At 52.6% G+C, this 14,523-nt stretch overlaps 1 protein-coding gene across 1 annotated transcript in view; it reads left to right on the top strand.

Annotated features, from left to right (window-relative positions):
- The window catches only part of LOC308278461 (uncharacterized protein C3orf20), a gene marked incomplete at both ends in the record, with an annotated part of 37,471 nt that overhangs the window by 22,825 nt on the left and 123 nt on the right, over nt 1–14,523 (top strand). Inside the window, 7 exons of the mRNA XM_080718235.1 lie at nt 769–1,072; nt 2,186–2,293; nt 4,062–4,204; nt 7,298–7,435; nt 8,914–8,966; nt 9,241–9,269; nt 9,941–10,116. Coding sequence (XP_080574361.1) covers nt 769–1,072; nt 2,186–2,293; nt 4,062–4,204; nt 7,298–7,435; nt 8,914–8,966; nt 9,241–9,269; nt 9,941–10,116 — 951 coding nt within the window. The remainder of the gene's footprint in view (nt 1–768; nt 1,073–2,185; nt 2,294–4,061; nt 4,205–7,297; nt 7,436–8,913; nt 8,967–9,240; nt 9,270–9,940; nt 10,117–14,523) is intronic.

The raw sequence follows: 14,523 nt of genomic DNA, 5'->3' as shown, positions 1-14,523 counted from the left end.
CACCATGCCTGGCTTCCTTTGATTATTTTCTACTGTTTCTATTTCTTTTTCTGGTGGTAGTAGGAATGAATCCAGGGGCATTTTACTCCCGAGCCAGATCCCCAGCCCTATGTATGTATGTATGTATGTATGTATGTATGTATGTATCTGTCTGTCTATCTATTTTTTGTGTGTGGTACTAAGGATTGAACCCAGGGACATTCTACCTTTGAGCTCTACCCCAGCCCTGTTTTATTTTTATTTGGAAACAGGGTCTCACTTGGTTGATGAGAGTCCCACTACTTGAAGTGGGGTTGGGGATATAACTCAGTGGAACAGCCTTTGCGTAGCGTGCGTGAGGCCCGGTGTTGTTCAATCCATAATAGAGGAAGGGATGAGGAAGGGAGGGAGGAAGGAAGGAAGAAGGAAAGGGAAATGGGGAGGAGGGAGCATCAGACTCGCTGGCAGTGGAGGGCAGGGCCGATGGTCCGATTCTGGGCGTGTCTTGAATGTGATTGGACAGGCTCACAGGTGGATAGAGGGATGCAGGATGTGGAAGAAAGAAGATAAGGACCACTCTACCGAGCTCACTGACCAAGGGGTGGATGAACGAGTCATTGGTGCTCACTCCCTTTTAGCACCTGAGAACGCAGATGCTCAGGGAGACGCAGGAATCTTACCCAGGGCGGGGCTGCACCTCTTAGTGAGGCTGGGCTGGCATCAGCCTGGGTCTTTGTTCATCGGGTACCCACCCGCTCAGGACCCCTGCCACTGTCCTCCTCCTTGCAGAGGGAAGGTCCAGGAGATGCGCAGCCCCACCAGGTGGGCGCCCTCGCCCTCCGACTGCCCGCTGGTGCTGCGGAAGCTCATACGCAAGGAAGACATCCGTACGGGCTGCAAGTGCGTGGTGAAGGTCCCCACGGTGTCTGACGTGGAGCTGGAGCGCTTCCTGGCCGCACCCCGAGACCCCAGCCAGGTGCTGGTGTTTGGGATCATCTTGGGCCAGAACCCCACAGGCACCGGGTATCTGCAGTGGGTGCTGGACACGCTGTATCGCCATCAGCAGCAGGGCCGGGCCTCGCCCTGCATCCAGGTTGGTCCTGGGCCCAGTGAGGAGGCCCTGCAGGCCAGGGGGAGGGAGGAGGCAGACCCTCAGTGCTAGCAGTGGCTGAACACCTGACCATGAGGCCACCTGCCTTCTGGTGCTTTACTCCCCAGAACCGTTGCACGTGATGTCTGCAACAGTTAGCAGGACACCTAGACACACTTGGGAATAAGAAGCAGATAAAACCACCATAATAAGGGCAGCTCAGCAGCCACGTTAATGGCTCGGTGCCTTCCAGAGAGAAGGGGAAAGAGACCCTCTGTGGGGGCGCACGCTTGTAATCCTGGTGCTTGGGAGGCTCGGACAGGAGGATCACAGGTTCAAGGACAGCCTCAACAACAACTCCACAACTTGGTGACACCCTGTTTCAAAATAAAATAGGGCTGGTGGTGTAGCTCAGACATGGAATGTCCCTGGGTTCATTTCCCAGCAACACACACACACACACACACACACACACACACACACACACACACGGTGGGGAAAGACCAGCTGTACTCTGAACTGACCCGCCCTTACCTTGAGGTATGGGATCAACTTAGGTTCCTGCACTGGATTTGTTTTGGTGGTCCTGGGGGTGGAACCCAGGGGCTCTCTACCTCCAGGCTATACTCCCAGACCTATTTTCTATTTTATTTGGGAACAGGGTCTCACTAAGTTGCTGAAAGCCTTACTCAGTAGCTGAGGCTGGCTTCGAACCTGTGCGATCCTCCTGTCTCAGCCTCCCCCCCTCCCCCAGCCTGCACTGGATTTTAAGGACTGGAAGAGGTCCAGGGGGAGCCAGGGGTGGAAGAATCCTCTGTGTAGAATATAGACTCTTAAATCCAGAAGCAGGTGCACTAGAAACATGTTTCCCGTCTTCAGGCTTCTGCCCGTCCTCCCAGGGCACGGAGCATCACGTTATGCAGCCTCAGACCCAGGCTAATGGGTGTCCCCTGTGCTGATGGTCCAGTGAGGGCCTTCCCCATCCAGGGCTCTGGGCAGACCCAGGGACACCCGCTGCGGACGGTCTTGGGCATTGTGCATGCAGGGCCTGGGGAGGGTGAGCCAAGGGCAACTTCTGGACGTGGGGTGAGGACTCCTGCATCTCCATCCTGGCAGTGCCATCACGACCCCTACCGCCTGCTGCGGTACGATCTGGACGGCCCCCTGCAGAAGGACCCGCCACTGCTGGTGAAGAAGTGTGCCGTGGTGCCCGGGATGATTCTGGTGAGCAGGGACTGGCCACCCGGCGCCAGCAGCTGCAGTCTCAGCACCCACATCCCCGAGGAGCCCGAGCAGGAAGATGGAGGGGCTGGGCCCGGGGCTCCTCTCTCTCCCCACCCAGCACCAGCTCGCAGAGCTGTGCCTGGAACTCCGCCTGACCCCCACGGCCGAGAGGTGCATTGCAGAAACATGCTCAGCCAGGCGGTGGGGCCTGCCTGAGATCCCAGCACTGGAGGCTGAGACAAGAGGGTCGCAGGTCCAGGCCAGCCCGGGCAACTAAGTGAGGCTCTGTCTCAGAATAAAAAATTAAGAACTGGGCCGAGCGTGGTGGTGCACGCTTGTCATCCCCGCGCTTGGGGGGCAGAGACAGGAGGATCGTGCAGGTTCAAAGCCAGCCGCGCTGGCTTCAGAGACCCTGTTTCCAAATAAAAATATTAAGAAAATAGGTCTGGGAGTGTAGCCCGGAGGTAGAAGGGCTTCCAGGAACCCCAGTACCACCAAAAAAAAAAAAAAAAAAAAAGAACTGGGCGTGTAGCTCAGTAGTTGAGTGCCCCTGTATTTAGTCTCTGGTAACACATATACACACAGAGGAAGGGAAGGAGGGAAGAAGGAAGGAAGGAAGGTGGGTGGGTGGGTAGGTTGGTTGGTTGGTTAGTTACTATTGAAAACTTAGAAAATACAGTTTAGAAAATAGTGCTTTCCAAAGCCGGGCTTGGTGCTGCACGCTTGTAATCCCAGTACTTGGGAAGCTGAGACAGGAGGATCCAGGTTTGTGGCCAGCCTTAGCTACTTAGTGAGGCCCTCTGCAACTTAGTGAGAACTTGTTTCACAATAAAGAATAAAAAATAGGGCTAGGGGGTGTAGCTCAGAGATAGAATGTTCCTGGGTTCCATCCCTAGAAGGAAGGAAGGAAGGAGAGAAAGATAGAAAAAGAAAGAAAGAAAGAAAATGCTTTCCTCTTATCCAACGTGTGTGTGTGTGTGTGTGTGTGTGTGTGTGTGTGTGTGTGTGTGGTACTGGGGATGGAACCCAGGGGCATTCTACCTCCGAGCTACACCCTCTCCCCTATTTTTTTATTCTTTATTTTTGAAACAGGGTCTCACTGAGTTGCAGAGGGCCTCACAAAGTAGCTGAGGCTGACCATGAACCGGGATCCTCCGGTCTCAGCCTCCCAAATGCTGGGATGGCAAGCGTGCGCCACCACGCCTGGTTCCAACACCTAATTTTTAACCACGGGGCAAGAGTCCATCATTTTCTCTCTTTATATTATTTTTGTTAGATACTTGGGCCTGCCTTCCTTTCTTTGCTTGCCCTGTGCGCCCCCGACCCCTTTATCAAATAGTGCTGTGCTGTATGCCCTGCAGAGAGGCTCTGGCCAGTCATCTGCATGCTGGACAGATGCCCAGAGGGCAGGAGTAAGGCGTTGGCTCCCGGGGCCCTCACTGTATGAGAGGCGCTGAAGGGTGTACCCCTAAGAGGTTAGAAACAGATGGGGGTCAGACAGCTGAGGGAGTAGGGGAGCCTTCCGGGCAGGGTTAGGGTAATGTAACATTTGAACAGGTTGGCTTAGCGGGGGACAAAGGCTGGGCTGGTGGCGCTGTCTTCTAAGTTGGGGGGCTGGGGCAGGGCCAGGCCCAGCCTCACCTCCTTAGGCAAATGGGGTAGGACAGCCCCCGCTGCTGCCACCAAAGGCCTGCACCTCACACCAGCCCACCGGCCCACCAGTACGCTGAGGGCCTCCCCTGTCCTGTCTCCTTCTCGTCTGCTACAGATGTTTGCCGGGGGGAAGCTCCTTTTTGGGGGGCATGTTTTGAATGGATACGGCTTAAGCAAGCAGAATCTGTTGAAACAGATCTCACGGGCTCAACAGGACTGCAAGATGGGCTACTTTCTGCCAGACGACTATAAATTCAGGTAAAGCAAGACATGAGTTGGGCATGGTGGAACACGTGTCATCCCAGTACTTGGGAGGCTGAGACAGGAGTAGCCAGGCCTGGTGGCACATGCTCATAATCCCGGTACTTGGGAGGCCGAGGCAGGATGGTTGGAGGTTCAGATTCAGCCTTAGCAACTTAGCAAGGCTCTCCACAACTTACTGAGACCTTGTTTCAATATATTAATTAAAGCTGGACATGGTGGCTCACACCTGTAATCCCAGTACTTGGGAGGCTGAGACAGGACGATGCAGGTTCATAGCCAGCCTCAGCTACATGGTTAGGCCTTCTGCAACTTAGACCTTGTTTCAAAACAAAACCAAAAAATCCAGCTGGGGATGTAGCTCAGAGGTAGAATGCCCCTGGGTTCAATCCCCAGCACCACAAAAAGAAAAATTAATTAGTTAGTTAATTAATTAGGGCTGAGAGTATAGCTCAAAGTTAGAAGACCCCTGGGTTCAATCCCAGTACCATAAACTAACAAACAAATAACTAAATAAATAATTGGGCTTGGAGTACCATACACATAGATGAAAGGAGAATAGCTTTTTCTATTTTTTTTAATTTATTTTTTGGTGGTCCTGGGGTTCCTGGAAGCCCTTCTACCTCTGGGCTACACTCCCAGACCTGTTTTTACATTTTTTATTTGGTAACAGGGTCTCCTAAGCCAGCGCGCGCGGCTGGCTTCGAACCTGCACGATCCTCCTGTCTCTGCCTCGCAAGCGCGGGGATTACAAGCGTGTGCCACCATGCCTGGTGCTTTTTCTCTTTAATAGTGAAAGGCAGCCTACAGCCAGTTGTAGTGGCGCACACTTGTCATCCCAGTACTTGGGAGGCTGAGACAGGAAGATCCCAGGTTTGCGGCCAGCCTCAGCTACTTCATAAAGCCCTCTGCAACTGTAAAAAGAATAAAAAATGGAGCTGGGGGTGTAGGTCGGAGGTAGAATGCCCCTGGGTTTCATCTCCAGTACTGAAGAAGAAAAAAAAAAGGCAGCCTGTGTCTCTGCTACAGTGGGAAGGGGTAGTGAAAAGGCAGCCTGTGCCTCTGCCTACAGTGGGAAGGGGTGGGGAAAAGGCAGCCTGTGCCTCTGCCACAGTGGGAAGGGGTGGGGAAAAGGCAGCCCGTGCCTCTGCTACAGTGGGAAGGGGTGGGAAAAAGGCAGCCTGTGCCTCTGCCACAGTGGGAAGGGGTGGGGAAAAGGGCTTCGCCATCCCTAGTAGCGTGGTGGCCTGGGCAGACCATGTGCCTTCTCGCTGCCTCAGCGTCTCTGTTGGGGATAGAAGTCTAGGGATCCTTTCACTGGATCGAGTTGTAGGGATTAAGTAAGTCAGCACGTGCCCCTCACTATTATCCCCTGAGAGATTGCTAGCTATAGTTGTTAGGAATAGAATCATCACTCAGATAAGTCCTGGTCCTTCATTCGTTATCTCCAAGGGTTCTAAAGGGCTTAACATTATGGCTACAACCATTTTCAATAATTTTCAAGAAACGCTAGACAAAGAATCCCAAAACCAGAGACGTAAATAGGAACTAGACGCGTACACAGATGGTCTAGGCTCTTGAACGTGGAACGGGGCAGATTTCCAAAAGAATACACCAGTAGACCTGCACCGGCTTCCAGAATAGCCTCTTAGGTAGGTAGATGGCTTGCCCGTCCATGGGGATCAAAGGAACGGAATCTTTACAAGAAAACGTTGCTACGACAGCTGCTCCTGTGATCCCCCGGTGAAACAAACCACCCCGAGCTTTGTGGTATAAAACACAATGGTCTGCCCTTATTTTCTTCAGAGTCCTGGGCTCATCTGCTGTTGTGGCTGGGCAGGGGTCTCACTTGCAGTTGTAGTCAGAAGTTGGAGGCATTGCGTTACCCCAAAGGCTTGCTCATTCCCAGACCTGGGGGCCCGTGGGGGCTGCAGCCGTATCACCTGCCGGTGGCTGCTCCAGGTAGCCTGGTCCCACGAGCCAGAGAGAAGCTGTCTTATCTTCTGTGGCCTAGCCCTACATGCAGCTTCGAAGTCCCTAGACCCAGCCCGCAATCAGCGGAGGGGAATTAGAGTCTATCTATCAATAGGAGACGCACGCCAAAGAATTTGTAGACCTTCTCTCTCTCTCTGTGTGTGTGTGTGTGTGTGTGTGTGTGTGTGTGTGTGTGGTACTGAGGATTGAACCCAGGGGCATTCTAACCTCTGAGCGGCACCCCCCGCCCTATTTTTTTTTAAACATAGCCTCACTAAGCAGCTGAGGCTAGCTGCGAACCTGCAATCCTCCTGTCTCAGCCTCCCAAATACTAGTATTACAAGTGTGCCCGGCTGCACTGTGTTTTATATTTTATTTATTTATTTATTTATGTTTATTTAAGGTACTGGGGGTGGAACCCAGGGACATTCTACCTCTGAGTTGCACCCCCAGCCCTATTTTTTATTCTTTAGTTTGAAACAGGGTCTCACTGAGTTGCAGAGGGCCTCACTAAGTAGCTGAGGCTGTCCGCGAACCGCGATCCTCCCATCTCAGCCTCCCGGATGCTGGGAATGCAAGTGTGTGCCACCATGCCTGGCATAACTGCACTCTTCACTTGGTATTACGATATGGCTCATACCAGTCACCGGGGCTTAGGGCCCACCCTACCCGAGTATGACCTTGTGTCAACTAATTACATCGGCAGGGACTCTGTTTTCAATTAAGGTCACATGCCAGGGTGCTGAGGGCTCAGATGTCAACAAGTGTGCTCTGGGGGACACAGTCGGCCCTCAGTGCCCGCGCGATGACGTTACTCCCTCGGCCTCCGGTCTCCTCATCTTTGCCCTACAGACAGAAACCTTCGTTGACCTGCAGGCATTGGCCGTGGTCGGTGTTGGGTGTGCAGATCTAGCCAGCACACGAGGGCTAATGCAGCCCTTAACAGAAGCCAGGGACGCCGACCTCCAGCCGCCAGGGCGGTCCATTCGCTCCTGGCCACCGTTAGGAGAAGTATTGATGCCTGTCTCTCTAAGAGGCTGAAGGGGCAAGAGGAGCACGCCCTGGCCCCCAGCATCTTTTGCTGAGCCCTGCCCTTCCCTTTCTCCCCCAATCCAGTGCCTCCACCTCTGTCCTGAGGCTGGAGGATCTTGACTCAGCTAAAAAAGCCATATCCGAAGACCTTGAAGGAATCTTCTCCTCAATGGCCTTGGGAGACAAGATGGACAAAGATTCCTATCTCCACATCGACACAAAGTAGGTGACCACGCTGGCCTGGGCCCCGTGGAACAGGCATGGCTCCAAGTGGGGTCCCCGGCTCTGCCACAGGCGCCCCAAACCACGCACAGGCTGCTGCTTTTGTAGCAAGACTCTACAGCCCAGACCTGAGTCTAGAAGGGTCGGGACTGCCTCCCTGTCTCCCTTCCAGAAACTTGTGAGGCCCGTCAAAAGATGACTCACAGCTGGGCACGGTGGTGCACACCTGTACCTCCCAGTACTTAGGAGGCTCAGACAGGAGGATAAAATAGGGTGGGGCCGGGCATGGTGGGCATGCTTTGAATCCCCGCGGAGACAGGAGGATCGCGCAGGTTTGAAGCCAGCCACGCTGGCTTAAGAGACCCTGTTTCCAAATAAAAATATAAAATAGGTCTGGGCGTGTAGCCTGGAGGTAGAAGGGTTTCCAGGAACCCCATTACCACCAAAATAATAATAACAACAACAACAACACAATAAACTAAAAAACTAAAAATAAAAAATAGGGTGGGGGTGTAACCCGGAGATAGATGGCCCCTCGCTTCCATCCCCAGTACTAAAAAAAAAAAAAAAAAAAAAAAAAAAAAAAAAAAAAAAGGCAGCCTCTGCCTCCAGTGGGTGAGGGGAGTGAAAAGGGGCTTGCTATCCCTAGTAGCTTGGTGGCCTGGGCTAGGGTGTCCCTGGATTCAATCCCCAGTGCTCAGAAAAAGAAAACAAAAAGAGCCTGGCGCCGTGGTGCGCACGCTTGTCATCCCTGTGCCTGGGAGGCTGAGACAGGAGGATCGCAGGTTCGAAGCCAGCCTCAGCTACTTAGGGAGGCTCTCTGCAACTTAGACCCTGTTTCAAAATAAAGAATAAAAAATAAAGCTGGGCTTGGTGGCATGAGCTTGTAATCCCAGCACTTGGGAGGCTGAGAAGGGAGGATTACAGGTTCCAAGCCAGCCTCAGCTACTTAGTGAGGCTCTCAGCAACTAACTCAGTGAGACTTTGTTCCAAATAAAGTATAAATTAGGTCAGGAGTATAGCCTGGAGGTAGAAAGCCCCTGGGTTCTATCCCTAGTACCACACACATAAAAAGAATAAAAAATAGGGCTGGGGATGTAGCTCAGAGGTAGAATGCCCCTGGGTTCCATCTCCAGTACCACAGAAAGAAAGAAAGAAAGAAAGAAAGAAAGAAAGAAAGAAAGAAAGAAAGGAAGGAAGGAAGGAAGGAAGGAAGGAAGAAAGGAGTCCACTAAACTAGTGGAGGTGACAAGGGAATAGATCTTGAGTTCTGCAAAACTTGCATTTCTCAGGAAGACAGCAAAGCAAACCTATGGACAGGTAGAGTGCTTATAGGCATTGGCTGGCCCCAGGTGCAGCCACACCCAGGCCGCCTCAGCCAGGCCAGGGAGAGAGCGGGAGGGCGGGCTCTGGCTCTGCTCAGACAAGCGCTTCCCGCCCAGCCGCACCCATTTGCTTCTCTGTACTCTGATACTTAGGTTAAAGGAGCCTGGACTGGATCTGCGTCCTTCCAACGAAACCAGGAGGGACAGTAAGAGGGCCCCCCCTTCCTGGAAGAAAGAGACTCCCAAGAAGTGACAGCAGCCGCCGCGCCACAGAGGCCCTTCCCCGCGCCTGCCCAGCCGCCCCCCACCCCTCAATAAACAGGCGTGCCTCTGGCGTCAGGGAGGCAGCGTCGTGGGTAGACTGAGGCAGGCCTGCTCTTTCTGGCCCCTCCGAGGCCAGAGGCCCTGGGCAGCCCTGGCCCAGGCCGGGCCCTTGGAAACCCGCTTCCCGTACCTCAGGCTTCCTCTGGGGCCCCCAAGGGAACAAGGGGGCCGAGCTGGGCAACGTGGTGAGCCTGGGGAGCCTCGGAGGAACCAGGCGGTGTCCGCTGGCCTCCACGGGAGGGAGCAGGGCCAGCCTCTGGCTGGGGCGGAAAAGATGGGGAGAGAGAAAAGAAAGAAGAGGGCGATAAAGAGAGGAGGCGGAACAAACGGGAGACAGAGAAGGAGGGAGGAGGAGGAAGAGGAAAAAGAGTAGGAGGAGGAGGGGGGGAAGAGGGAGAGGAAAGGAGGAGGAAGAGGAGGAGGAGGAGGGGAGGAAAGGAGGAGGGAGGAAGAGGAGAAGGGGGAAGAGGAAGAGGAGAAAGGAGGAGGAGGAGGAAGAGGAATAAGGGGGAGGAAAGGAAAAGGAGGGGGAGGAGGAGGAAGAGGAGAAGAGGAAGAGGAGAAAGAAGGAGGGAGAGGAAAGGAGGAAGAAGAAAAGGAGGGGGAGGAAAAGGAAGAAAATGAAAAGGAGGAGGGGAGGAAAAGGAGGAAAGGAAGAGGAGGAAGAAGAGGAGAGGAAGAGGAAGAGGAAGAAGGGAGGAAAGAGACGGAGGGGAAACGGAGGAGGAGGAGGAGGAGGAGGAAGAGGGGAAGAGGACAGCAGGGGAAGATGGCAGTGGGGATGAGGGTTGAGGGGACGTCCCGGGCCTTTCAGTGCCGCTCATGCGCACTCGCGTGGCCCTGCGTCGTGGCCTAGGCCCCCTCGGCTGGAGTGGCAGGCCTGGAGAAGCTGCCCCGAGACCGCAGCTGGAGCTGCTGGTCCCCGAGAGGGCCGGGCGTGGCGCAGGCCCGGGTGCAGCCAGGCTGCTGCTTCTGGGATTCCAAGAGCCACCTGCGAGGGTCCGCCTCTTCTCTGAGCACGGGAGAGTTGAGGTCGGGTGCAGTGGCATTTGCTGGTGTATTCTACAAAGAAGTATTTGCGCTTCCTCTGTCTTCGATGTGTTTTCAATATAAAGTTTTATTTTATTTTATTTTATTTTATTTTTTTTTGCGGGTCTGGAGATGGAACCCAGGGGCATTCGACCTCCGAGCTACATCCCCTGCCCTATTTTTTATTCTTTATTTTGAAACCGGGTCTCACTGAGTTGCAGAGGGCCTCGCTAAGTAGCTGAGGCTGTCCGCGAACCGTGATCCTCCAGGTCTCAGCCTCCCGAATGCTGGGATTACAAGCGTGCGCCACCACGCCCGGCTAATATAAAGTTTTAGAGGGTTGGCTTTTAATCCTTTGTATCGTCTGAAGGTATCTTTTGAAGTAGACACGTGTCCCCCTAGAAGTGGATTGGAAGTGGCCGGCTGTGTTCTGACACCAGCGTGTGTGGATATTTTAGGGGCGTGATGTTTGTAAAGGGGCCCTGAGGCCTAGCCATTTCCCTGCCTCCCCTTGTAAGCACAAGGGCAAGACAGAGGCAGGCGGCAAAGGGTAGGAAGTGCCCTCTGTCCCTGCAGCGGGCGCATCTGCCCTCGAGGATGGAAGCTGGGCAGAGCAGTGCACACCTACAACCCCATCCTTGGGAGCATCGCAGCTTCGAGGCCAGCCTCAGCAGCTTAGCGAGACCGTCAGCAACCTAGGAAGACCCTGTTTCCAAATTAAATAAAAAGGGCTGGTGATAGCTGGGTGTGGGGTGGCGCACGCTTGTAATCCCAGAACTTGGGAGGCCGAGACAGGAAAATTGCAGGTTCGCGGACAGCCTCGGCTACTCAGTGAGACCCTGCTTCAAAATAAAGAGTAATATAGGGCTGGGGGTATAGTTCAGAGGTAGCAGGCCCCCTGGGTCCAATCCCTGGTACCACAACGACAAAAAAGCTGGAGGGGAGGAGGCTGGTGGTTTAGCTCAGAGGTAGAATGCCCCTGGGTCTAGTCCACAATGCTTATTTTTTGTGGTACTGGGGATGGAACCCAGGAACATTCTACCTCCGAGCTACATACACCCCCAGCCCTATTTTTAGTCTTTATTTTGAAACAGGGTCTCACTGAGTTGCAGAGGGCCTCACTAAGTAGCTGAGGCTGTCCATGAACGATGATCCTCCTGCCTCAGCCTCTCAAATGCTGGGAATACAAGTGTTCACCATCATGCCTGGCTCTGGCTGGAGCCTGGAGTGAATTGTCTTAACCTGCTAGCCTGGCTCTGGCCTTCAGACACACCTGCTCACCGTGCTTATGTGGATGTGCCACGCCGAGGTGCCCCGCGGTCCCCACGTGCGCTTCAGTGCTGGGGCCATCGGAAGCACAGACCTGCCTCAGAAGGGCAGGCCCCGGCCTCCCCCCAGCGTGTGCACCCCAGGGCGAAGATGCAAAGATGCTCCACATTCCTCCCCTCCAGAAAGTCGAGAAAGTCGCTGAGCGACGCCGCTGCCCACTAGCTGAAAGGCTCCGGTAAATATCCTGCTACAAAGCAAATTGTTCTCTGGGGAGGAGGGCGGGCGGGCAGGGGAACGCCCTTCTCCTTGGAAACACCAGGAGAGGGAGAGGGGCTTCACCCCCCAACAGTGGCGCCCACAAGCCAGGCTTCATGGGAAGTCACTAGATTATCAGAGTCTTAATCCATTGTCAGCCAGATAACTGGTTTTTTTCTTCTCTAAATTCAGGAAGGTCCAAGGGCTTTCAAGGGCCTAATTCAAATGCATGCTCTAGAGGTGGTAAATACACAGCACTCAGATATCTACGGCACCTGTGACCCTTGCAGGCATCATGAATCGATCACCGCACATGGACTCAGGTGAGTTCATGTCAGGCCAAGACCCAGAAAACCACTACCAGTCAATCACTGATCTTAGTCTCCCAGAAAGTAGCCCTTTCCCCAGGATCAGGGGGACTGATTCAGTATTTCATAAAGAAAAAGATTAAAGAGCAAGCGGCACGTAGTGGCATATACTTGTAATCCCGGCACTTGGGAAGCTGAGGCAGGAGGATTGCAGGCTTGAGGCCAGCCTCAGAAATTTAACAAGACCCCTCAGCAGCTTAGCAAGACCCTGTTCAAAACATTTTTAAAAAGCTGGGCGTGGTGGCACACGCTTGTAATCCCAGCACTTGGGAGACTTAGACAGGAGGATCACAAAAGTTCAAAGCCAGCCTCGGCTACTTAGTGAGGCTCTCAGCAACTTAGTGAGACCCTGTTTCCAAATAAAGTATAAAATAGGTCTGGGGATATAGCCTGGAGGTAGAAAAGCCCCTGGGTTCCACCCTAATACCACACACACACACACAAAAAGGGGTCCTAGAGCTATATCCCCCCCCCCTTGGTACTAGGGCTTGAACCCAGGAGCATTCTACCCCTGAGCTACACCCCAGCCCGTTTTACCTTTGCTCTTGAAACAGGGTCTCACGAGATTGTTAAGAGTGTCGCTGAGTTGCTGAGGCTTGGCCTGAAACCTGGGATCCTCCTGACTCAGCCTCCCACGTACTGCAATTATAAGTGTGTGCTACCATGCCCAGCTCCTAGCTCTGTTTTTGTCTTTTCATGTATATTTTTTGGTGGTACTGGGGTGGAACCCAGGGGCTTTCTACCTCCGGGCTACATTCCTAGACCTACTTTATACTTTTTTGGAAACAGGGTCTCACTAAGTTGCTGAGAGCCTTACTCAGTAGCTGAGGCTGGCTTCGAACCTGTGCGATCCTCCTGCCTCAGCCTCCCAAGTGCGAGATTACAAGCGTGGGCCACCACGCCCGGCGTTTTGCATCTTTTTTTGCATGCTGGGGATGGAATCCAGGCCCTCATTCATCCTAGACAGGTTCTTGGCCAAACACGGATTGTCTCACTAAGTTGCAGAAGGCCTAAGTAGCTGAGGCTGTCTGTGAACTGCAAGCCTCCTGTCTCAGCCTTCCGAATGCTGGGATTCCAAGCGTGTGTGCGCCACTAAGCCCAGTTTATTCCTTATTTTGAAACAGAGTCTCGCTAAGTTGCAGAGGGCCTCACTAAGTAGCTGAGGCTGGCCGTGAACCTGCAATCCTCCTGTCTTAGCCTCCCAAGGACTGGGATTATAAGCGTGTGCCTCCAAGCTGGGCTGATAGGTCAATTTCTTTTTTTTTTAATTTTTAAATACACTTTTATTGGTGCATTGTATTATTGTTAATTTATTTTTTATTGGTGCACTGTAGTCCTACATCTTAATGGAGTACAACATGGTAGAGGCATAGATGCACACATCACACATTTAGCCCTTCCCCAATTTCAATATCTTAATTTAGTAAAATTGCTGTAAGAAAAAAAAAAGAGAGCAAGCTTTACGTGGTGGCTCATGCTTAAAATTTCAGTAGCTGGGAGGCTGAGTCAGGAGTATTGCAGGTTCAAGGCCAGCCTCAGCAACTCAGTGAGACCCTCTTTCAAGATAAAAAATATTTATTTATTTATTTATTGGTGGTACTAGGGGTGGAACCTAGAGGCTTTCTACCTCCGGGCTACACTCCCAGACCTATTTCATATTTTATTTGGAAACAGGGTCTCACTAAGTAGCCGAGGCTGGATGACAAGCGTGCGCCGCCACGCCCGGCCTGGCCCTTTTAAATTTAGCTGCAGGAAAAAGCAGTTTGTACAGCCCTGGACCCCAGAGACAAGTCAGCAAGAGGAAAAGGTCATCCAAGGGCGTTTTCAATGAAGACCGGTTCAGGGACAGCCTCAGCTACTTTGCAACTCAGTGAGACCCTGTTTCAAAACCAAGAATAGCGCCGGGCGTGGTGGTGCACGCTTGTAATCCCAGTACTTGGGAGGCTGAGACAGGAGGATGGAGGTTTGCGGACAGTCTCAACTATTTAGTGAGGTCCTTTGCAACTCAGTGAGACCCTGTTTCAAAAATAAAGGCTTAAAAAAAATAAAAAAAGTAGGACTGAGGATGTACCTTGGAGGTGCAACCCCTCTGGATTCTATTCCCAGAATCGCAAAAGAAAAAAGAAAAAGAATAAAAAAAAAAAATAGAACCAAGAGTAATCGATTGCTGGGCGTGGTGGCACACGCTGTAATCCCAGCACTTGGGAGGCTGAGACAGGAGGATCGCGCAGGTTCGAAGCCAGCCTCGGCTATTTAGGCTCTCGGCAACTTAGTGAGACCCTGTTTCCAAATAAAGTCTAAAAAATAGGTCTGGGAGTATAGCCCGGAGGTAGAAAAGCCCCTGGGTTCCACCCCCAGTACCACACACACACACACACACACACACACACACACAAAACTAGGACTGAAATACAGAGGTAGAATACCTCTGGGTTCCATCCCTAATATTGCAAAAAAAATTAATAAAAAAAATAAATAAAAAGAAACCAAGAAAACGGGGGCTTCTCAGATTTAGGCC

The sequence above is a fragment of the Muscardinus avellanarius genome (genome assembly GCF_963383645.1).
Source record: "Muscardinus avellanarius genome assembly, chromosome: 22".
Classification (NCBI taxonomy): domain Eukaryota; kingdom Metazoa; phylum Chordata; class Mammalia; order Rodentia; family Gliridae; genus Muscardinus; species Muscardinus avellanarius.
This window is presented reverse-complemented; position numbering and strand designations above follow the sequence as displayed.